The 24,400-nt window shown below is 39.7% G+C and overlaps 1 protein-coding gene across 13 annotated transcripts in view; it reads left to right on the top strand.

Moving 5' to 3' along the window:
- Nucleotides 1-24,400, top strand: part of dst (dystonin) — a 103,543-nt gene that overhangs the window by 13,092 nt on the left and 66,051 nt on the right. For 9 of the 13 annotated variants that reach the window (XM_071480848.1, XM_071480841.1, XM_071480852.1 and 6 more), the window contains 10 exons: nt 7,887-7,948; nt 10,919-11,008; nt 14,170-14,247; nt 15,232-15,324; nt 21,844-22,010; nt 22,699-22,811; nt 23,001-23,107; nt 23,205-23,324; nt 23,703-23,798; nt 23,911-24,038. In XM_071480848.1, the coding sequence (XP_071336949.1) occupies nt 7,887-7,948; nt 10,919-11,008; nt 14,170-14,247; nt 15,232-15,324; nt 21,844-22,010; nt 22,699-22,811; nt 23,001-23,107; nt 23,205-23,324; nt 23,703-23,798; nt 23,911-24,038 (1,054 nt within the window). Of the gene's footprint in view, nt 1-7,886; nt 7,949-10,918; nt 11,009-12,851; nt 12,951-14,169; nt 14,248-15,231; nt 15,325-21,843; nt 22,011-22,698; nt 22,812-23,000; nt 23,108-23,204; nt 23,325-23,702; nt 23,799-23,910; nt 24,039-24,400 lie in introns of all 13 variants that reach the window. The other 4 variants (XM_071480837.1, XM_071480843.1, XM_071480842.1 and 1 more) reach the window with 2 other exon arrangements.

Genomic DNA, 24,400 nt, shown 5'->3' with positions numbered 1-24,400 from the left:
TCTGCTTTTATGTTAACTGTTGGCTATTGTTTTAAAACCATTGTGATGCTAACGTGAATTGGATTATATCAGGAGTGAAAATAACATAAAAGGATTTATGTTTTTTTTTTTTTTTTTTTGAGTGCCCATTAGTAAGAAGTGGGTCTGGTGTGAAGATACAGACTGGTGATGAATTAAAGGAAAAACCTTAATACAAGAAAGGAGACACATGGCAAATGCAGATGCTTCCATACAGAGTACACTGAATGTTTTGATGAGTATGAAAATGATGTGAATCATATACTGTGCCCTTATTGTTAATATCATCAATATAGCCATCATCAAAACACCAAAGGTGGCAATATTTTTGGACAAACTGTTTTTATCTCTTCAGTTAAGTTTTAGAGGCTTTACAATCTGTGTGCTTGCACGTTGTTTAGGCCTACGCAAAGGGCTTTTTTTCCATTAATTTCACCCATCTGCATATTTTAAGTCATAACATGCAAAAATCATCTTACCTATTAGAGTCAAGATTGTTCAAAATGATATTGCCAGTGGCATAAACTACCTCAAACTATTCAGCAAATCTATTTCATATTGCTAATATAATTATCCTCAATATACAGTAGCTCATTTTCTGAGCACGTGTTTATTCCACTTTGATACCTTAAAGAAGCTATTTGTACGTTTCGCTATTGCTACATAGCCAATGTAGCAATAGCGACATTGGCTATGTAGCAACCCTCTTGTTTTGCTTTTATTTCTATGACTTATTCTCTTGTACTGAAGTTAGCACGGCCAACTAGCTAGCCTGGCCGGACTGTCTTGGCACGTTCTGATAGCGAGTCACTGTAGCGCTCAGTCTGTCCTGAAGAAGTAGCGCTGCTCAGAAGATGTATTGTAACCTCTTGTCCTCTAAACCCAACAGTGGCTCAAGCTCTTGCCAAGACTGGTGGGTGAACAGCTGTTAATGCTAACGCTGCCTATGTAGCAATAGCTAAAACAAATACAAATACAGTAGCTCCTTTTGTTTGGCTGGTCAAGAAGGGTTTTGTCTGAAAATTATGAAATCTTAAAAAGTGTAACTTTATGAAGGATGATATTGGGGGAAGAAACCATGTATTTGTGGGTATTTTGGCAGTGCTAAGCCAACATTTCTGTGGCAGATTTCCATGTGCAAATACTCAATTAACTGCGGCGGTTGCAGCTGTTGCGCATATGGAGACTAGCCTTTGAGTGTTAGCAACTGTGTGTGTGTGTGTGTGTGTGTGTGCGCGTGTGTTCGCATTAGTACTGTTCGTGTGTGTGTGTGTATGTATGTCCCATTAGCTGTCGTTAATGCTTTCCCTTTTCCTCTCCTTGACTTTGCTGAGTGCCTCTGCAGTGACAGCTCATGCCTGAAAGTCCCGTGACAGCTTCACCTTCATCCTCCATTTGCTTTTCAACAAGGTTCATAGGATATTTCAACTTCACTGGTGGAGATGTTGCGTATTTCATCCTTAATGAAACAAAAGTCAGACATTAATTAAGACACCTCTTGGTTGCACTACACAGTAAAATTAGTCAGTATGTTCTGTCTATATATTCAGTCACTACTGTAGCTCTAGTACATACTATATATTTTTAAATAGTGGCATGTGCAGTACTTTCATTTTATTTACTTTTGATTTGCATAAGCCACAGTTCACTGTAATTCAGTTTGAAGTTGAGGAAAATGATAATCAGAGGGGAATGCTGAAAAATGTATGCAGCACTGGCTCAAAACAAGGCAGACAAGATAATGATAATACTCTGCACGGATGCTCAGCCGTTGTACCCTTTTTCTTGCAGTCTTCTTTGCTTTAGTTTCCAGATTTAAGACAAAGCAAAGGCTGAGTGGGAGGGCTGCTTTGAAGGCTTGGCAACCTGTTTCAGTTACAGTGCTGTTCCAGCCACATATTTCAGACATTGCCCTACCCCTCTGAGAAGAGTATTCTCACTTACAAAGAATGGCAGGTATTTCTCCATCATCGTCTCACCTTGTGTTTTTGTTTACCACCTACCCAGATACCACTTTGACAACGTTGCTATTAAAATGCAGTGGTAGCCATTTTGTGCTGAGTCACCACTCATGTGGGCCTCTGTTATGAAGGACAATGCACATTAAATCACCAGTGTGGCTGATCTGTAAGTTGCAACAGACCCTTTGTAGCCAGGATACTGGCATGGCTGAAGGGACTGTGTTGTTGATCTGGTGGTTGATCCACCACTTTGATCTTTACTGACATTTGTACAGACATTCATGGTCTACAGAGGATAAATCTTACTGTTCCTGGCAATCCCCTGACTTTTCCTCTGGTGTCATCGTGAGGCTGACATTGATTTTTAATGAAATATCTCAACAACTGCTGGTCATGAAATTGACGAATCCCAATGACTTCAGCAATCTGTTCACTTTGTGTATAGTGCCATTATTAGGTGAAAAATAATTTGTTGAGGGGTGCAACTAATTATCAATTAATCTGGCAATTATGTTCTCAATTAATAGATTATTCTTTTTGCCTATAAAGTGTCAGAAAATAGTGATGGTTATAATTTTCAACAGCCCAAACTGGTGTCTTTAGATCTTTTGTTTTGTCTGAATTTTTGCTTAAAAAATAAGTCAGATTATTATTATTATTATTATTACTTAAATAGTTGCTGATGAATTTCCTGTTGATCAGCTAATCAGTTAATCAATTAATCACTGCAGCTCTCATTTAATTTATAACCAAATACCTGATAAAGCTAATAACCTTCCCATCAACCTCAGCTGTTCTTTGTGTTTACTTACTTCAATCTTAGCATGCTAACAAGCTAACATGGTAGATACTAAACCTCCCACACATCGGGATCTCAGTATGGCCATTGTGAGCATGTTAGCATGCTAATGTTAGCATTTAGCTCAAAGCACCCCTGTTCCTAAGTGCTGGTCTTGATGAAGCTCGGAGGGGCTGAGCTTTAGGATGCAGCAAAGTTTTTTTTATTTTGGATACTTTTACACTGACTGTGTGTGTGTGTGTGTGTGTGTGGTTGTGTGTCCAGGATCACACTGAATTATGCTGCTGTGAATGAGATTCCCATGATGTGTACTTTACGCTACATTTTCAGAATTGTATTACTCATCAAAGTGAAGCCTGTTCAGTCAGAGGTGTGAGATGTTAAGTTCAATCAGGATAACAGTTACAAAGACCAGTACCTACTTCAAAATCTCTGCCATTGCTATGCAGTATATGGCCTTGTACTCAAAACAACGCAGATGTGCACGCGTCTTTGCTCGCTGAGCTGGTTATGACACACAAGATGTGAAATGAGTGCTGTTGAGCAAGAATGTTTAGCGAGTCCTTGTCATACGCTGGGAGGTTGAGGGCTTTTCAGTTCGGACTTTATGTGTGTGTTTTGATCTCCCTCCCATACGAGGTCAAAAGGATTACACAGGCTGGATTTTGATTGCTGGGACTTTTTGACTCTGCTCTGCTCAGAATCATGTGGGGATATTTTAGGCATCCTGACGCAACAAGATGCCAAAGGATGTTAACGGCCCTCTGTGCAAGTCATTCTCTGGAAAACAACAATTTGTTTGTCCTCTTGTTCAAAGAATATTGTAAACATGTTGTAATGAAAGGCCGGTGTGAAGTGCTGTAGGCTTTCTGCTACCGGTTGCATTTCCAGCAGTCTGGCTGTGTGTTGTTGGACACAGTTTAGTAACTATCGCTCATGCAGATACACAACCAGTGTCATGTCCTAAATCTTATTCAATACAAGCTAAACATATAATAACATTTAGGAAACACTGAATGGATAAATCACATTTACAAACCAAAGGAGAAAACTAGGAAACAGACGTCAGGCCCTATTCACAAATACACAAAAGACAACGCTACTATAAATTCAATTTTACAACAAACATTAATTTCAGTCATCTTTCTTTTATGTAAGGAAGTGAAGGACGTCACCTAAGTGGCACAGATTATGTGGCCTGCAGTTTAGGGGGCAGCATGGTTTAGAGTTGTAGCTATTTATAGCCGTGCACATGTGCTTTGCTGAGGTCTACAAATAAGTGTCTCAGGAGCTCCATAGCTGTCTGTTTGAATGCTGTGGTGGACGTTTGGCTAGTGCTGGACTTAGTTTGTAGTCAGGGAACACACAGGCCACAAAGCAGTGTGCACACTGTACTCTACAGTAATTAATACTTTAATTGCTCCCAGTTTAACCTCCTATCACGGTGTAAATTTTTACTTCTGCAGGAGGCTTAAATGGCAAAAAATTTTTAGACAGTGCGCAAATGTCAACAAGTGCAAATGTAACGTGAGAGACAGGTGGTTAGTCAGGCTTTTTTTGTGATCCTTCAAACATCAACCCGTTAAAGTCAAAGGTCACAAGCTGTTGGTTATACTCTAAGCTGTTCCCAGACCTCTGCAGGATGTGATTCATCTACCTGCCTGGATTTGAAGTTTGGATGTTGAAACATCAAAAAGTTAATTTGTGTGTTATTCGTAAATAGTTAATCAATGTGGTGAATTTGAATAAGCATTTGGAATAATATTAGGTTCTGTATGTAGCTCTAGTTGTTGTCAGTGATCACGATTTGGAGTCTCTTTACACTACAAGCAAACCTTGCGTGAGAAATGCATTTTGTTAGGCATATAAAAAAAAATCTAAATAATGAGAAAAGCAATAAATAAATGAAATACATGTCTGCACGATAAGCCATAGTGTTGTACTGTAGCTAATTGAATCAGATATGGGGTGTAATGGGAAAAAGGTGTGAAAGTCCAAGTGGTATAATCACAGATTTTACTAGATGTGATAAGTAGAATGAGATTGATGAAGCAGATAAAGTTGTGTAACTTCAGGAGAATGAGTGTATGATCACATCTGATCTGATATAATGTCATTGTTATTGTTAGAAGAGTGAAGCTGGTTTGTTCTGTTTTTATGTTATGACCAAATAGTCTATGACTACTGTACTGTGTACTGTGTATGACTTCTGTTTAGAAGCTGGGAGAATCCAGTTTCTATTGGACTGACACTTAACCAGAGTTCATGCTTACTTTTTATTCTCATAAGATCCTCAAGAGGGCACCATACTGTTAAACTCACCTTCATGCTTTCGGGAAGCACAGGTACAGAAATGACTCATCAAACCCGCTGCCTACTTCTGTTTCTGTTTATACCACTAGTATTAAAGATTTAATAGGATGGGCATAAATAATGAAAAACCGGCTGTCTCACCGTCTGAGACTAGCTGATGTTGATGTGATGTGTTCAGTGTCTCTTATCAGCATTTGATGTGCAGTATGTGAAGCACAGTAGCCTATTGCTGACCACATCTTATTGCTGGTTGATGACACTCTTTTTCAGCCTGTCCTTCTCTCTGAGCTGGAGAGTTTCCTTGAGTACTTGCCCAGCCAATCTATATTAATGAGTTTCTCAGAGGAGGTTTATATATTATGCAGCAGAGAGCTTAGATATGGGCATTACAAACCAAATTGGTGCCCTAATGCAGACTGCACTGGTTTATCTCTCTGTGATTCAGCTGCACTGTAGAGTCACAGGGACGGATACATCGGCAGTGACACAGCAGCACTGCTGGTAAAGGCCTCTTACTGCGTCACACTTTCAATATGAAGTCACACTACTCTCCTTATTTGGTGGGATTCTTTCATTGATCAGTTGTATTGAGTCATTTATTCAGACTGCTCTGACAGACCAAAGTGTTCCATCTTTTATTTGATGTTTCAGCTTCATGTCAAGCTTTGATTTAGACCATCATACAAAATAATTGCCAGATCAACCCACTTTTTAATTCTCAGCAGCTTTTACACATGGACTATTTTTAGATGAACTAAATGTAAAAATCTGCAGAGAGTACAGTCACATGACTCTTAAGGTACCCCCGCTGTCCTGGAAATGTGTTTCAGGCTTTATGATAATTCAGCCACATCCATTATATAAGAATAACCACCCACAACAACTGTCAATGGAAAAAGATGCCACCCTGTCAGAGGTACTTTCATTTTCTCTGACTGCTGATGTAACTGGTATAACCGGTGCCATAAAACAAAGTAAAAACCCCACTAAAAACTTTGATCTGAACAACCTGCATTGAAAGATCATTGGCCTTTTTGGTATTTTCCAGGTCACATCAGGAAGAGTGTAGATTGTTATTTGTCTGGATGTGTTCTCTAAACATTGCAGTGAGTCTTTGCAGCTGCACAATAGACTGATGATAACCTGGGAACATTTTCACCTTTGAACATTAGGTTCTATGGTTGAGCATGGTTATATTGCTCAAGATAGATATGATAAGATATTTGTGTTAATGAAGTGCACCATGCTGCCAGAACAAATGATGGTACACTGCTCTTAAAAGTAAACTGTATCCTTCCACAGCCATTCCTGAAACATGTCAACAAGGAACTTTTCTTCTTTTTTGCCCCCCTTTCATTTTCTTTTAAAAGAAGCACTGATTTCTTCTGTGGTTTTCGAGTGCTGCTGCTAGATAAACACGTAACCGCGTGGAAACTCAAAATAGTGAGTAGCGATGGAAAACCTGACAGAACTCGTTCTGGAAGCTTAATGAAAAAGGGAGTCACGGCTGCCCTAGAGGCTGACAGGCAAGAAGGCAGGCAAGAAGGCAGGCAAGAAGACAGGCAAGGAGACGACGACTGCTACTCCTTCCTCAGTCGCTTATCCACATGGCATCCGTCTACCTGAACCACGATTCTCTTGAGAGCCCTCAGGAGCTAGTGCAGAGGATGGAGTGCCTGCTTAAGACTGAGAGGGAGCATAGGACTCACCTTGTAACTCTCATGTGCTGTATGGGTCAGTATAAATCTTACTGCTTCCTGTCATTTCCTTGAGAGATTATTCGTGCCTGTGCTTGCTCATGACTTAATTGAGTAAGTAAGATTTCCTCGAGCAAAACTCATTTTGTAATCCAGACCGAGGAACATTAAATCAAGGAGGTTTTCTGTGTTGTTCGTCCTGTGGTCAAAGTTCAGGAAAACGCTGATTGTCATCCACAGTGCTGTTGTTGTTAGCAGTGAACTGAGAGCGACCTAGCCGTCAGATAATGTTGTAAAAGTGATCGATTGTGCGTGTGAGTTTGTTGGTGTTCACTGAGGATCGTTTAGAGGGAGTTGTGTCTGTCAGACTGGGAGGCGTGGAAACTGTGTCATGAGTCATGGCTGTGGTGGCTGGCCTGAAGCCTGCTCTGCTATAACACTGGATAAAGGACAATATTAAGGAAAATATAGTGACAAGAAATATGAGTTGTTCATAACGCTCACAAGAAAACATATGTGAGATGTAATATAAGAGCTGGGACTGTTTTACTGGAAAAAAGTGTTTCCTTTCTTTTCCTTTTTAATTGCATCCATTTGGATCCTGGTTTCACATATGTCACTGGTGGCAGGAAGTGTGGTTGCTATGGTGATGGGAAACAAGAAACATAATGTGGTCAGCAGCATGCAGGAAAGAGTGATGCTATTTCAGTCTCTGGGAAATGACATACTTCTTTTCAGCCACAGGGATTTGAGGTCTTCACAAATCCTGCCTTTGCTACGTCACTTTTATTGAAACTATAAATTGAAAAATAACATTTCACTTAATCAAATTCCCAATGCTTCAATACCTTTAAGAGCAAATTTTAATTGCTCAACTGTCAAAAAAGAACATCAGTGACTTCCCCTGCATTTGTCTCTGCCCTTTAAACACCATGCAACCCAATAGGCTACATAACCAGCTTACGCAGGGGAGAATTAGGCTGCTCGAGACAACCTTCACAAAAAGAAATCTGTGTTGCCCAAACACCTACGTTGATTGCTTTGTAAAGTGAAAAAACTCACAGGACGTGTTTTTTTTTTTTTCTTTCTCTTCCTCAGATGAAAGAGATAGAGTGCAGAAGAAGACATTTACAAAATGGATAAACCAGCATCTGCTGAAGGTAAGAACCAATTATGTGCTGGTTGTTTGTCCTGTCTCTTATCATCTAAAATTAGAAATATCAGGATATGGAAACTGATTAAAAAATCGAATTTATTTGTGCCCTATGTGTTCATATGGAAACTATAATCACAAATACAGAGATGAAATCTAAATAATAGTTAAAATTCCAACATTTTTTCCACAACAATCAGCAAACCATTTTCCTCCAACGTTTACAATCCATTAGAGAGGTATTGGCAGTAATAACAATTACCACTCTCCATGTTAGGTCCTAACATGTTAACATTCCTCCCTCCGTATTAAAGCTGGATAAAAAGTCATTTAGCGTGACGTGCTGCTGCATTGCTGCAACAACAGGTTGTCTTTTGCTGACTCAAGTATTTGAATCACATACTCTGCCGTTTTATCTGTCTGTGGAATTTAATGAAACATGGTACCAGACAGACAAGCATTGGCAAGTCTCCTCTGATATGTCTTTGTTAAAAAAACATGAATCATTACCTGAGAATCAAATGTAATATTGTACTTTATAGGATTCATGCATAAGTGATACACTAATCACTGCTGTCACTAAAAATCACACTCCTGCACGTATGTAAGGCAAAAACATGTAGTTCTGTGATATGGAAATAAAATGGTACTGATAGAGATGCATTAGTTGATGCCTCGAGTCTTGTAAATTGGATGTCTTTCAAGTAGTCGTTAGGTTGCCAGATAAAAGTACAGAAACATTTTAAGCTAGCCTGGCAGTAACTGTCAAAAATGAAATGGTTAGATGCAGCTTTTTGTTTGGCAGCTGTCTGCTCAGTTATAGAGCCAGTGAGAACAATGAGCAATCATAGAAAATCGTTTGTTTTTGAACATGTCTCAACAAGAGGAGTTTTTTTTTTTATTGTTCACAGTCCATTCTTGCAAATGCTGTACAACTTGACAGTAAATTCATTGGAATAAAAAGAAAACACACAATTTAGTATCTTTTCAAAATGTTATTTTCATACCACATTGAAATACAGGGCAAAAGATTTCAAAATATGCAGTGAACTATCTCGATATAAGCCAGATAGATTTACCCAACATTTCCTAAGACACATTCATTGTTCCCAAACGATGAATCTTACCGATTTCAATGAGCCCCTGTTGTCTCAATAACTACTGGATGGATTTCTATGAAATTTGGTTCAGATATATCATTGTCTGCATGAACTGTAGTACCTTGGATCATCCCATGACTTTTCATCTAGCGCTACGATCACATCAAAATTTAAATTTGTTCGATACTTTACACAACACTACTTAATGACAAAGTACCCACAAATATACCCTCATTTGTATTTTGTGTTTACTGAAAATGTTAGCATGCTAACAAGCTAAACAAACCAAGATGGTGAACATGGAAAACATTATACCTGCTAAAAATCTGTAAGTTAACATTGCTATTCTGTGCATATTAGAATAATAATAATAATAATAATAATGAACTTTATTTATATATATAAGCATGTAGTTCAAAGCACCACTATGCTGTGGTGTGGCTGTAGACTCTTATTCTCTTTTTATACATTTTAACACAAAACCTCTGGTCTGGTCCTCTAGCTGGTTACATTGCTGGTAACACAACTGCAGCAGCTAACCCGTTACCATTCTTCATCAGAAATGCAAATAAGGTGCCACAGTCTTAACAGACTAATAACATGACTGTGGGCCTCTCTTTTCCACCCACCATGCCGTATTTACTGTTCTACCCCTGGGGGGCGGTTGGTGTTCTTTGATAATTATCTTCAAAGCTTAGTGTGTGCCATAAACCTGTCCTGAAGGGTCAGTTTAAAGGACTCTGCCAATTAGATCAGTCTTTACTTGATGGTATATTGGGCTTCCCATGGATCCGTGTTGATGACTAGTTTTATGACCACTTGTGGGTGATGTTTTCAAACTGGAATGCATTCATTATTTCCAATATGACAATAATTAGAAGGATGCATGAGGCCCTGGTTCCAGTTCTGCCTTCAGGAAGTGCCAGCTGCAGTGCACACTGTTCATGAGAGACACATTTTGTAAACTTTGTCACAACGTTGGCTTAAAAAAAAAAAGGAAATAATATTTTATGTCTATAGTTCTGCAATAAAATATGACACTTGCAATGAAGCTGCGAAGATTAACAGCAACATGTGCCTAAAAACCAAAGGCTCTGTACTGTAGGAGTTTGACCCTGTTGGATTTTTGCCTTTTATTTCATGTTGGATGTCCAGAATTTGACAGCTGGATTTCAGGCCTCTTTAGCTTACCGTTAGGTCCTTATCAGCAGACTGCACGCATGGTCCGTGAGAAATCGGAGGTGCTGAGTAATAGTCGGGGATCTGCTTGGCTGACCTAATAACATGAGGGTACAGGTCTATTTTGGCTCCACAGCTGAGGCTGCTATGTGGGATTACAGTGCTGAAAGCCCTGTGTGAAAGCAGGTCAACGGGCAGCAGGGTGATTTCAGAGACGCGGTATTTAGGACAGGAAGGAGAGATGGGCCTGGTGGGAGGACTGGACTTGTTAAGTGCCTTGCTCAAGTGCTCAGATAAGGTGTGACAAAGACACGCTGCTCCTGCATTTATTCCCAGTGTTTAATAATGCAATGCACTTCAGGCATGAGGGAGGAAAAACAAAAAGAAAGTCAAATGTGAACTACAACAGGTTTTTCTGAAACTGGGTTTGAACTGAAACTGAACACCAAGTTAAAAGAATGACATAAGGAAGAGTTATGCCAGGTGTAAGAAAGTGAGGGACTAAACTTTAAATGAAAATGAGATCGTTATGGTTCAATAACTGTGATCAGAGATTTCAAAACAATCCTAATCTTGATTATATGTAGAGTATTCGATTAAATACATTTGTTATAGTGAACAGTTGTGTAATAACAATAACAACAATATAATTACATCTGAAGTTTGCTCACATTTTGCTTCCCTCCGCTTGTCTGCAGGTACGGAAGCATATAAATGACCTTTATGAAGACTTACGCGATGGACATAACCTGATCTCACTGCTGGAGGTTTTGTCTGGAGACACACTGGTGAGTTAATGCTTTTCTGTTATCTTCATTTTCATGGTCAGCCTAAAGAGATAAGAGCTCAAAACAAAACTTATTGAGCTTTTAGTCAGAGAAATGTCCATTGAATCCGTCTCATAAAAACACAAAACCTTCAGATTGTCATTAGACACCAGTGAGGAAAGTGAGAGAGTTTCTTAACATAGAGCAATGTCACACCTGTGCATAACAAATGCACTTGCCCGCCCCCCTTCTGACTTATGTAACTGATGGTAGGAAGAATCAGGGAATCCTGAGATTTGATGATCTGTAAGCAGATCTGGTGTGATTTAGCATTCACCAAAACCCACTCATAAATTGTATCCAGGTTTTTTCTCTGGTTCTTCGTTATGTCTTCCTTGTCCATTCTAGGATATCTATGAAACTAACTAATGTGGAAGTCAGTGTGATTAGTTTGTGCTACTAGGCGTAAGAAATATGAAATAAGTTGGTATGTTATGCCCTGCTTTACATATCCTGTGCATAAAGTCAGGATACAGTCAGAAATGGGGCACTTTGTGCCACAGTAGTAGCAGTGATGCTTAAGTGGCAGCAAACTTGAGTGAGATATAAAATACAGTACCCACAGCAGGCTGATGTAACCACATCAGGGGAAATCTAACAAGTGGGAAAACTAGTTCTCTGGTTGGCCACTAGAGTTTCCAGGGTGTTCTTGGCAGCCAATAATTGGTCATTAACAAAGTTTAACTTGCTAACTAGCTTTTTAACTCACTAACTGCCAAAGGTTAACATGCTACCATGAATACAGTATGTATATAGAAACAGCACCAGTGTATCAGATTGTACAAGAACAATAAGAAGACAGAAATCAAGTTGCTTACAGTGCTTGTTTCCACTGGGGAAATGTGTTCAACTACTGATGCACCTCTGCGCATGCAAAGTCACTGAAAGGACAACCTGGACCTGGCACGCAGCCAACATGAACATGTTACATTGTTTCGTTAAAACCGCATTGTGATGCAGTAATGTTAGACTCATGAGCAGCGTTTTTGAGTGAACTGTTGCAGTGATCACGGTAACGTATAATTAATTTGCAGTCGGACGAAACTCGGAATGAGCAGGAAATTATAAGAAAATGAAAAATATAATTTCATTATTTGTTTAAAGTTAGGTTTATCATCTCATAATGTGTTAATCCAGGGGCCCCATAAGTACATTTTCCATCTGATATTCAACCAAGAATATTCAAATATTTCCTAACAAACAGGGATGGTGGAAGTAAACAATGGCCAAAGCACATTGTTATAGTGGTATCAGGTGTTTTTAATGTTGTTAATAAGGAAGCCATATAGGTTCAAATTCTGTGTAGTTCAGTATGTGTCGTATATATGTAGCTGCACAGAGTATTTAGCTGTCGTGCCTCGGCCTAAGATACATGGTACTGACAGGCTGCATGTTGTTCAGGTTAAATACAGTATTATTTCATTTCTCTGTTAACATGTCATTCTTTCATCCTATATTGAAGTGTACTGATACAGTCTTTGTGAAGTTGTGAGTTACATAATGTTATCATGCTGTGATGTCCCTTACTGTCCAGTTCAGCTGCATGTGTTCCTGTAGGAAGGAACCACAGCAGTTACTCCCTCTCCACTGTGACTAACTTTCATCCTCTAAGTAGCTATCTATTTTCGGTTTACATCTTACTGTCCTCATCTTCTGTTCTCCACTCTTTGATCGTTTTCTGTCCATTGTCTAACTTCCTTTGATTTGGCCGCTGTGTGTGTGTGTTTGTGTGTATGTGTGTGTGTGTGTGTGTGTGTGTCCATGTCGTCCTTTCTCCCCCATGTGTTGCCTTTTCGGTGATAAGCCGAGGGAGCGTGATTTTCTGAAGACATTGCGGTTGGTGAGTGGGACAGAAGCATGTGCAGTTGAGCAGCATGGAGACACGGTGGATGATGATAAGGGGGTACGTGTGGCTCACCCCCTCCACCCCCTTGTAACCAACTAATTCACAGCGTGCTGTGGCCAGTTAACAGAAGTGTAGAGACAATCCCACAATCCCACTGTATGATTTCTCTCTTTGTAGTCGCACCTAATATTGCAGCTCTTCTATACTCTTATAGAAGTGTTTCCTCCTTTTTCCAATTGGCTAAATTTTAGATTTTTATGGAACATTTTTTTTATGATGTCACTTCTTTTGATCGGGAAATGATGTCAGAATCTTTGTTTACATGACCAGATGATACTGATGATGCACATGATCCAGAGACTCAGACAGCTTCCTGCTCAAATCTTCTTTGTAACGCACAGTAAATTTGAGATAACAAGAGAGGAAGTAATAACACATCCGGCACACTGACTTCGCAGAAAGGCATTTAAAAGAGATGCAATAAATTATAAAGGAAAGTTTTTTTTTTATATCTATTTCACTAGCTCTGCGCATCATTGAACCATCCAGTCAAAGCTCTCCGAACCTATTTGAGCATCAGGACATTTCTCATCTGCTGCTTTTGAGTATTTTGCTGCTTTGACGCCTCACGAAGGCTTCGATTCACTGAGTGAAGGAGATGGGTTTTTATTAAGTGTTGTTGCTTTGCTACTGAGATGAGCAGGATTCTTCACCCTCTTCCTACCATCATCACAGAGACATGGCTGAATGCAGCACAAGTCCTTTGTCGTTGCTGCTGCACCCTTGCTTGAGTGCATTTTCCATTTCATTACCTCATGCTGTGGCCCCTGACCATCCACGTGCATTTGCCACACAAGATCATATAATATAACCTTTTATTATTCTTTATAGCACAGAGAACTGAGCGTAGTTGCATTTTAATTGCACCTTTGGCTGTCAGACTGGTTATCTAGCAGGTTAGGTTACTTAGTCTGTCATAATATGTTCAGAGCAAATTTTGTGGGGGTGGAAATGGTGGAAAATGTTCCAGGATGGTAGATTATATGTGTAGTATGCACAGATTTTGAGTGGACCTGCAGGAATGGATGCTCCTGCTGTTGGTAGAGTTGTTTTTTTGTGTGTTCTTTTAAGTCTTTACCTCACCAGATCAGTGGGTAAGAACCTAGAAGCATGTCCCGTGTCCTCTATGCCACTAATCATTTTTGTAATTTGTCCCCTGATATTGAGAAGAACCTGATTACCATGCATGGCTCCTCTTCCCTCTTTATGTCCACAGCCTCGGGAGAGAGGGAGGATGCGCTTCCACAGACTCCAGAATGTACAAATAGCACTGGATTATTTGAAGAGGCGGCAGGTAAGAATCAGTCCAAGCCCAAGTCTCACTCAAACTCTTGTGTGGCCACATCTCTGACTGAGGACTGAAATAAATTTGGGCCAAAATTCTCATAAACCTTTCAAAGCCTAGACAGCTGCATTAAACTACTGGAAATCGGCCTGCTGTCAGATTTAATAGAGTGATGTAAGAGCAAAAACAACATCTCCCCTGCTGTCATGGATTCATCCAGGTGACAGCTGCATCATATTGTGATAGATTTTTTTTTTCAGTTCATTTGCCACAAATAGTAAATAGCAGCATTTATGGAGCTGGCAGCAGTTTAAGAAACGCTGACTACAAATCCCATCAGTGGGCTTTCAAAAAGCCTTGATTGCCCTCCCCTCCCCCACCACAGTCAGGATGTGATGAAGAACACAGCCTGGCTGAGCCACAGCCAGATGTGACGTAAGGCTTGAGACAAAGGATTCATAGTTGGTCACAAATGAGGTGTTCTATTGTTTTAGCTACAGTACACAACAGTACAGGACACATCCACGCGTCCTCTGTAGTAACAGGTTTAAACTCTCTGTTATTAAAGATGATCAGGCTGGCACTGGAGGAAGAAATTCATTATCTCTGTATTGAACCAACACTCTGTTCAGACTCTACTTTCTGTTTTATGTGAAGGACGTCATTAAAAACACATCATTTCTCAATATGATAAAGGAGTAGATAAAGCAGTCCTGGCAGGTTTATAGCATTTGATTAGTAGCAAATATGCCCTCTTGATCACCTCAGCCTCACAATGTTGCTAGATAATGTTCTGCCACACAATATAATGACTATTGTGCCACCTTGTGGTGCATTTTAAACAATAGGCCAGTTAACATTCACATTTATTGTTGCCTACACGAAACAAATATAATCATATAAATACTGTCATGTAAAAACTCAAGAGCAGGTTTTGTACATTTTGAGATATTATAAATAAGCATGTGTTAATCATATGTTTCCTGTCATCAGGTCAAACTTGTAAATATCAGGAATGACGACATCACAGATGGTAACCCAAAACTGACCCTGGGATTGATCTGGACCATAATTCTGCACTTTCAGGTCAGTGTTGTCATTGTATGGTTGAGAAATTCTTATGCTTTTAACAGTCAAGTAATTAACAAGCTGTTCTATGATGATCTATTACCCAGATAATGGATTATCAGCTACTTTCATTTCTTTGTATTACGTGTAGCTGATGAGCTCACACTGATAATGGCTGATAATTTGAAACTTGTGTAACATCTGACTTATCTGTTGCATCTTTTTAAAACAGAGGATTTTAGGAGTTTAATGGTATTTGAAGGCAAGAGAAAAACTTCCATGCTGCCTGTTATTGACTTATGTAATAGCTGCTTAAATGGCCTAAAATGACTTCACACCCATAAAGTGGATGTTTCTACTTTTGACCACAAGGTGTCAAAGCTGTGCAGCGTTCATCAGGCTGAATGCTGTAACTGCCGTCTTACTCCTTGGGCACTGTAGTGAAATATATGATGTCAGTGTTGCTATAACTTAGATCATGTTAGATTCGAGTTGTAACTTGAAAAGTTCACATCGGGTAGCTCTTCTAAGCTGAAATGTGTTGGTATTCACAAAAGAAAAGTATTGTACTATATGTAATTCATCATTTTCCAAAACCTACTTCAGTCTGCATTTTTTTATTGGACAAAATGCTCTGTAGTTTTGAACAGCTGTGATAGTTTTAAAGATTTTGTGTCCTCTGTGCTAAGTTTATGTTTCTCAAAAATGTTCTCTCTGGAAATACTTTGTTTTATTGCTGGAGTGACGCAAATCATATCAAGTGGGTTAGTCTGTGTTTGCATGCCAGGATCCAGGTGTCCACTGAAGCTCAGTCTTATGCAGATATTTCATACTTTTTACTTCTCATTTACGCTCTCTCCTCCTCTCCCCCTCTCTGACTGTCTTTCACTGGATTATTAATATCTTTGGCACATGACTCAGTCGTTGGTTCGTATCAGGAATATTGCAGTTGACCTACAGCTCTGATTGAGATGGTAGTGAGTTAGTATATTATTTTAGAATGCGTCTGTCTGACTAATGCACTCAGTGAAATAATGGGGGGGGGGGAAAAAGTAGCTAATATAATTTTGCATGGACTGAAAACACGCTGACAGGTAGCGTCAGCGATGATGCCAACACCTGCTGCTGTCAGTCTCACGCAAGCCCTTGAGCAGTCGCTCCAGCAGCGATGGGCCTGTTTCCTCTTGATTTGGAAGGGTAGCAGGGCATATCAGGAGAAAAATGTTGACACCTTTGGCTTTTTTTTTTAATATGCTGACATCAGATTGACATGTATGAACTGAGCACTGTTTTTTTTTTTTTTTATTTTATTTTTTTTATACCATATGCTTATATACAACTGGCTTTCCCTAAAGTGTCAGGATCAGTTCCTGTCTAAAGGAAAGATGTTGTTTTGGGGACATACTGTGCGTGCTTTTCTTATTTCTGCAGGCTAATATTTGATATTAAACTTAGAGTATTAACAGTGTATGTGTGCTGTTCCTCGTGGCTGGTTCACTGTTTCACTGTCGAAGTCTTGAATTTCAGACACCGCCCATTGTTTGATCACGCCTGTTCCGATAAGAAGTTGATTTCATTACTGTTGTAGTCTTCACAACTGGGACCACATTGTATTTTCACCTGGGACAAGGTGTTGAGAACACTAGAGTGTAAAGTTTATGTTAGCATAGCCGGTGACACTGCTGTTAGGTGTGTCTGTGCGTGTTTGTTTTGCCCTGATTCACTGTCACTGTGTCTGTGTGTGCGATGTCTCTTGTTTTGTCACTTGCTCAACACAAACACGTAACACACGTTCATGATTCATTCATGTCATTCATCCATTGTTATCATAACGTTGTCAACTGTAACAACTAAGGCTATAAATCATATAATGACTTTAGTGAATTATAACATGTACAGATATAATTTAATGCTTCAATTAAACCAGTCAATAGTTTGACCATGAGCTGGTCATAAATAGAAGCAGGAGTTTGAACTGTGTGTGCTGTCAGGTGACTTTGACCTTCAGGGAAACTTCATGAAGTTCATTATTGTAAGCTTACAGCGACACAGTTATATTTAGTGGAGCTGTGGTGGTATTATATGCACTCTGTCATATGCTACCTGTTTCTCTTTTTTTGTCCTGAAATAACAGTATTGATACACACCTCTGCAGTGGGCTTGTGCCACCCTTTGTCAGGCAGTGTTATTGTATAATCATTGTGATGGTTTTATACGGTGAATCACTTCCTAGTCAGAGCATTTGCCCCCTTGTGAACTGTGGTGGTGGTGATCTGTTCAGATAATAGTGTTTGTTCAAACCATTGTCTTTAGGCCCCACCTCTGGCTTTACCATTGAACGTGGCTTGATTAATAGACAAAGTGAAAGCACTTTGTTGTCCAGCTCGGATTTGCCTCTGCCTCTGCTGCTCTCGTTGACCCACGCTGTTCAGTTTTTCAAAGCCCTTCTGACCGGCTCGGACTCTGTCTGGTTCGTGCAGCCAAACTTGCTGAGCCAAAATTTCTCACAGCATAATAGGTGGCCATCAGCTGGCGTCCCCTAGCAGTTTAAAACTTGTCCTCCCTTCACCCCTCACCACAAACACAAATATATATAATAGGAAACCTAAGTAGTAGCTGTGACGTGCACATGTTTACTGTGTAGACGAAGCAGACAAGCCGGCCTGAAACAGGTCCGTCCACAAGCCTTTTTCATTCTTGCTTAGCTGAGGGCTACAAACACGTGGGCCATGTCTGTGTGTGCATTTATGGTGTTTGTGCTGGATTAGCAAAGCCAGAGAAATGTTTCAAAGGTCAGAAAGGATTCCAGTGTCAGAGGAGAGACCCACGAGAGAGCGAGCGAGCCAGAGAGAAGTGCAGTTAGAGGGAGAGAGAGAGAGAGAGAGAGAGAGAGAGAGAGAGAGAGAGAGAGAGAGAGAGAGAGGCTGACCAGTTCTCAGCTGTGAGTCTCTGAGAGTCAACGAAAGGGAAAAGCCAACTCTGCTCCGAGTGAAGCCGAGGTTTTATGCCTGGCTGCCAGGCTGTTTGTCGCTGCGTATTATGTGCTTGTCACACAGTGTGAACATGGCTTACTGTCAGTGGGATAGTGGCTCCTCAGACCAAGTGGACCTCACAGGATACTTTGCCTGAAAAACAGCTCTGAAACAGTCGATGGGGAAGAGACTGTATCACTGTCGGCCATGGGAAACATCTGTGGCTGTGTTCGAGGCCCTAAAGAGGAATGTTATGTTGACCCCAAGAAAGCGCCACTGAACCCTGAATCTAAAGGACACAAAGGTCGCCGCTATTTTCAAAGGAAGAAGAGGAAATCGGAGGAATTTCAGCCTGCTGGATCTCTCAGGAATCCTGGAAGTGAAGCCATTACAAGTGGGGCCGTCTGTGACAGTGCCAAGCTTCAGGATGGTCCAGATGGGAACCAAGACGTGCTGGATAAACCATCAGAGGTGGAGAATCCTCTATTCAGGCAAGACAGCATCAGCAAGGGTGTCTATGTTGGAGAGGTACCAGTTTTAATCCTCAGGGATCCTTGTAATCACCCTCTTGGCAAGAGGTTAGCATACAGGCTGGGAAGGTTTTCCACGGAGCAGACAGACGGTGATAGAGGAAGGTCCTCTGTAGAAGAAAAGCTTCGCTGCATTAACACAACGTCCAGAGCTGTGTCAGCCAAGGATGGCCTGCTTGTGAGAAAGCTGCTACAGCGCCAGTTAAGGAGGGCTGTTAGCTTTGGAGCAGTGGAGCACATGCTACGGACTCTGAGGGGTAATGACAGACCTGGGAGTGAGGATAGGTTTGCCAAGATTATATGGGACTCTCAAGCACACAGGAGGAGGAGACGGAGGGCCTACACCTGCTCTGGTTACATAGAACATCCTCCAGCTCCTGCCAAATGTATTTCCACCCAACACGAGGTAAACCAAGAACATGTTATTTATAGCATTTACTTGTGTCATTCATGATAGATTAATAAGGGGTTTGATTGGGTTATAATATAATTTGAACATTGCAAGCATGTTTCAATCATGGTAGTACAGTGAAAATATATGCTAAAATAAAGAAGTTGTTCATTTTCTTAAACTACGCTTGAACCTTTACCTTATTTTAACCTCATCAATGATAGGAGTAATATCTAAAAAATCATGCATTAGAGAGTGAATTTACACCACAGGCATCACCTGTAGAATATTGTCAATAGCACTTTAGCTGCAGTTCAGATTTAAGATATTTACTCCACTCATCTGTATCTAGAGACAGGGACAGCATGTCGACTGGAATTTTTGTTAAAACCCAATAAATTATACCTATGTTCATATGTATAACAGAAAAGTTTTGGTAAAGAATGAGCATTTTTTTGTTTTTCTTAAGTGAAATAATTGACAATATCAGGAAAAAAAACTGATGTAGAAACTTACTGTGGATATATTCTTTATATTTCGTACACTAATGGATGCCAGACTTTGTATGAAAATCGGCACATTATAAAATCTGATTATACACTATTGTCAGTCCAGTTGATAATACAAATATCTTGGGGCACTTATTGACAGTAAACTGCATTTTGAATCAAATATATCAGATTTGTTTGTAAAAAAGCACATCAGCACCTTTATTTTCTTAGAAAAACGCTTATGGTTCCATGATGGCTTTGTTTTATGGCAGTCATATTGAATCTTTTTCATCTATTTTTATTTTGGTGTGGTACGGAAACCTCAGCCTTCACAGTAGAAACAGACTCAACAGTTTTGTCAGTCTCCTGTAAAATTACTGCAGTAAGTCAGGTTCGGCTCTTTAACTTCTGTGGTCATAGGAAGGTTGAAGCTATTTTCTGTCTTGTCCAGTTCACTCCTTGTTCAGAGAGTCAGGAGTTGTCATTTTAGGGTCCAGTTGGATGGACTAAAAGGACTAAATCAACCTTGTGCCTGTTAAACCCTGGTCAAACATTTTTCTTAACTGGGTGGTAGAAATGTTTCAGGCTTTAGGCTTTTTTCCATTGACTGTTTGCTTCAGGACGGTCATATTTATTGTGTCTGTGTAAATCTTGTCTGAGCTGTGTGTTGCAGAACTGCAAAGAATAGGTGATAAATTGATGAGTTGAATGGAAGAAAATTAATTGGCAATTAATTTGATAATTAGTTCAGTCATTTTTCGGGAAAAATGAAAAACATTTGCAGATTTCTCAAATATGATGATTTGATGCTTTTCTTTGTGATATATGACAGTAGGTAAAATATCTTTGGCTCCTGAAATTCTGGCTGAATAAAATAAATGTGAAGCAGTCACTTTGAGCTCAGGGAGATTCTGATGGACATTTTTCACTTTTTGATCAATGAGAAAAGGCAGATTAATCAATAATCAAAATAGCTGCCTGTTATTGCTTTTCTGTTTTTCACTGATGTTTTTATGATTGATGGTCATTTTGTAATAACTATTCTCTGTTTCTTTGCTTCTTGGTTTTTGTGAAGTAAAATTTTCTATCATGTGGGAAATAGGAACAAACTCTTCAAGATTAGTTCTTGCAGTTTGACATGCAGGTATTACATTAAGTTTACAAAGGTTGAAGCAGTATTACTGAATGTTAACATGTCATTAATAAGCTTAAAACATGGTGGGCCAAGAAAACTGTGGAGCTCACTGTGACTCAGCTTCTTACTGTGTGTGTTGTCAGAGCAGAGAAGCTCAGGAGTGTTCTGTCACAGGCCGACTGTCCCTTGCACAGTAACTGGCTCCACTGGAAGGTTCAGGACGTCTATCCGGCTTTTTAACGAGCAACGTTGATGCAATTGTTGTTTCATTCACAGTACTCTGCAGTTATCTCTGCTGCTATTGTCTGTGTAGAGTTTACACTGGCACATTTGCACTCTTGGTCTTGGTGATTTTGTGTTTTATCCTGCTATCAGCTGCATACCTGGGTTTCACTGACCTTTACTGTTGTTGCATTATTTTTGTGTATATATCTTTGTCAACATATTGTATATGCCTCTGTGTATGGTGGCAAACCAGTTTGCCTCTGGGGATTAATAAAGTTCATCCCATCCTATCCTATCCTACGTGGCGTTGTTTGTTTTTCATCATCATGCTCTTCATCTGTTTCATATGCTGTAAAGCTGTTGGGTAATTTATTACACAGCTCTATCTTTTCACCCCTGCTTCTAGCCTGCTGACATTTTCCATGTTTAAAGTACAGAGAGAGCTCTTCCTGAGTTAAATAAAAAACCTCTGATTCTTGTCAAATGTGAAATAAAATATATGTATATTTCAGTGTTTACAGGAATATTTCTCTGTACAATAGACACTAACTTTGTGAAGTTTAACTTGTTGAGTCTTGGCTCAGTTGCAGAGGTGTTGATTCAACACAGTTGTTTTGGTTACTGCTGTAATTGGTGGTATTGTTACATTTTCTGACATTGTTACCACTCCTGCGTGTCTTTTTATTCTGTAACATAGAGAAATCAGTGAAGGGAAAGTCTCCTCTGTGTCCCCTAACTGCATATTTTAATGTCAGCACATTTTGAAACCTTTTTCTTCTTGTCTTTGTGACAGATCTCGGAGATCCACGTGACAGGGGAGTCCGAGGACATGACAGCCAAGGAGAGGCTGCTGCTCTGGTCCAAGCAGATAACAGATGGATATGTGGGTGTCCGATGTGAAAACTTCACAACCTCCTGGAGGGATGGAAGGCTATTTAACGCCATTATTCATAAATACAGGTACTATAACAAACCAAAACTTCAGAAACTTTTTTTGCAGATTATTTGGATGAAATAAATGCTGGTGTTATTAGCATTACCCATATACAAATGTAATATACTATGTATGTATACTGAATTAACACTGACATTATTAGAAAATGGAACAATTTCATATATTTACATATATGTCTAGCCCATACAAATATGTATGTTTATGTGTGTATGCTAATATTCTAGACATATGTTATGTAAATATATATCCATCCCAAAGCCTGTCAATATATGTTGATATTATTTGCAGTGGGTTCCAAAAGTCTGAGACTTTCCCAGAGTGGGAGGATAGACATGTTTAAAATTAATAAGAAATTAATAAGAGAGAGGGAGAGTGAATGTGTTTGTGTGTGTGTGTGTGTGCATAAATATATAAACCTAGATCTTCATATATCCAGAGGCTGTATATATGTGATAATATTATAAACCCCTTATTGGGACATAAATGTTAACATCGCTCTTGATATAGGGACATATAGGGCATATGTCATATACTACATTTCTGTATGGGTATATCCTGATTTTGTTTTTATTCCTTTACCTCTAATCTCTTGTTTCTCCAGTGTTGTATCTTGTCAGTATTCCCTTACTTGGATTGTCTTGTCATACTTGGGTTACAGGTCTCTTTTTCTCTCTCTGTCTCTTTCTCTTGTAGGCCAGACCTGGTTGACATGAGCCGTGTGTCGACACAGACCAACCGATCAAATTTGGAGCACGCGTTTTGTGCAGCTGAGCAGCTGGGGGTGGCCAGACTCCTGGACCCTGAGGGTGAGACCCATATATGCTATCATGTTTGATTTGGCTCCAAAAACACAGTGAAACCCTTTTAAAACCTTAGATCTCTAAATCATGCAGAGTGAAGCTTGGGTTTTGGCTTGAGGAGTAATTCCTCTGAGTACAGCTCATGTGCTCATGTGTTGCATTTATGCCCTTTTTGGTTTCGACTTCCTTCATCAGACGTAGATGTTCAGTCTCCAGATGAAAAATCAGTCATCACATATGTCTCAACGCTGTACGATGCCTTCCCCAAAGTACCTGATGGTGTTGATGGAATCAGTCCTAATGTAAGTCGATGGCGTCTTGTCCCTCAGTAACTCCACCCAATCTAAGTGAAAGTGCTGAGAAGTGTTTCATTGCTAATGATCCTTTTGCTCTGAACAGGATGTGGATATCAAATGGGTGGAGTACCAGAACATGATCAAATACCTCAGCCAGTGGATTAAACACAATGTGGCCATAATGTCAGATAGATCATTCCCCAACAACCCTGTGGAACTCAAGGTATCATACCACAACAAACAAACATCATTTTGCTTTATTATTAGCTTTTAATTTACTTTGCATGAGTTGAACTTCACCGAGTGGATAGAATCAGCATATAATATCTGAAAGATGAAAGATGATTGCCCGCTTCAAAGATTCATCTACTGTAAGTGAGACCTAAAGTGATATTGATGGATATGAGAGAGCAGCAGCATCCATTTGCTGCAAGAGATCAATAGCTTGTGAAGGCACTTTTATTCAGCTGATTTAAAGACAAGAGACAGAGAATGGAAAAGTATTTAGATATCTTCTTCCTAATTAATATCTATTCTGATGCTTTGTGGCACAAAAGTAGAAAAACTACATTTTAATTGTAATCTCTGCTTTGTTTTACAGGCACTTTATACACAGTATCTGCAGTTCAAAGAACATGAAATCCCACTGAAAGAGAACGAGAAGACAAAAATCAAAAATCTCTACCAAATGCTCGAGGTATGCAAATGCAAAACAGCAAAATAGCAGACCACATTGCTCTGATTTCCCTTTTGCAGTCCTACGGGATGTGATTATAACAAAATCTCTGTTTGTGGCATTGATCTGGCAGATGTGGATCGAGTTTGGACGTATTCAGTTACCCCCGGGTCATCACCCCAACGATGTGGAGAAGGAATGGGGAAAATTAATTGTTGCCATGCTGGAAAGAGAGAAGAGCCTGAGGCCTGAGGTGGAGAGGTATGCAGAGGCACCGAGCATTTTAACACTTTATTTGGTCTGGCCTATCATAATGTGACTGAGAGTCGAATGTTTATTGTTTTTTAACCCAACATAAAGGGTTACTTGTCTACCGAAGGTCACTATGTAACTAACACTATTTAAGAGACACATAACTGGGGTTTAATATGAGGAAACGTGTGTTTGAGGCCACACACTAGGATCTAAGCCAGGAAGATTTTGTTCTACTTTTCTCAGTGAAAAGTATCTAGATAAAGGAACAAAGATGCTACATGAGTCAGCAAAACACTGTCTGAGGCTGGAGTGCTCCAGCGTCATGTTGCAAGCTCACTAATGTCTCTAGTGAAAGCAGATGCCGAAGG

This window comes from Trachinotus anak, unplaced genomic scaffold (assembly GCF_046630095.1).
Source record: "Trachinotus anak isolate AG129_WGS33_773 ecotype Australia unplaced genomic scaffold, CSIRO_AGI_Tana_v1 ptg000007l, whole genome shotgun sequence".
In the NCBI taxonomy this organism is placed as follows: domain Eukaryota; kingdom Metazoa; phylum Chordata; class Actinopteri; order Carangiformes; family Carangidae; genus Trachinotus; species Trachinotus anak.
Note: the sequence above shows the minus strand (reverse complement) of the source record. Positions and strands in the feature narration are given on the sequence as shown.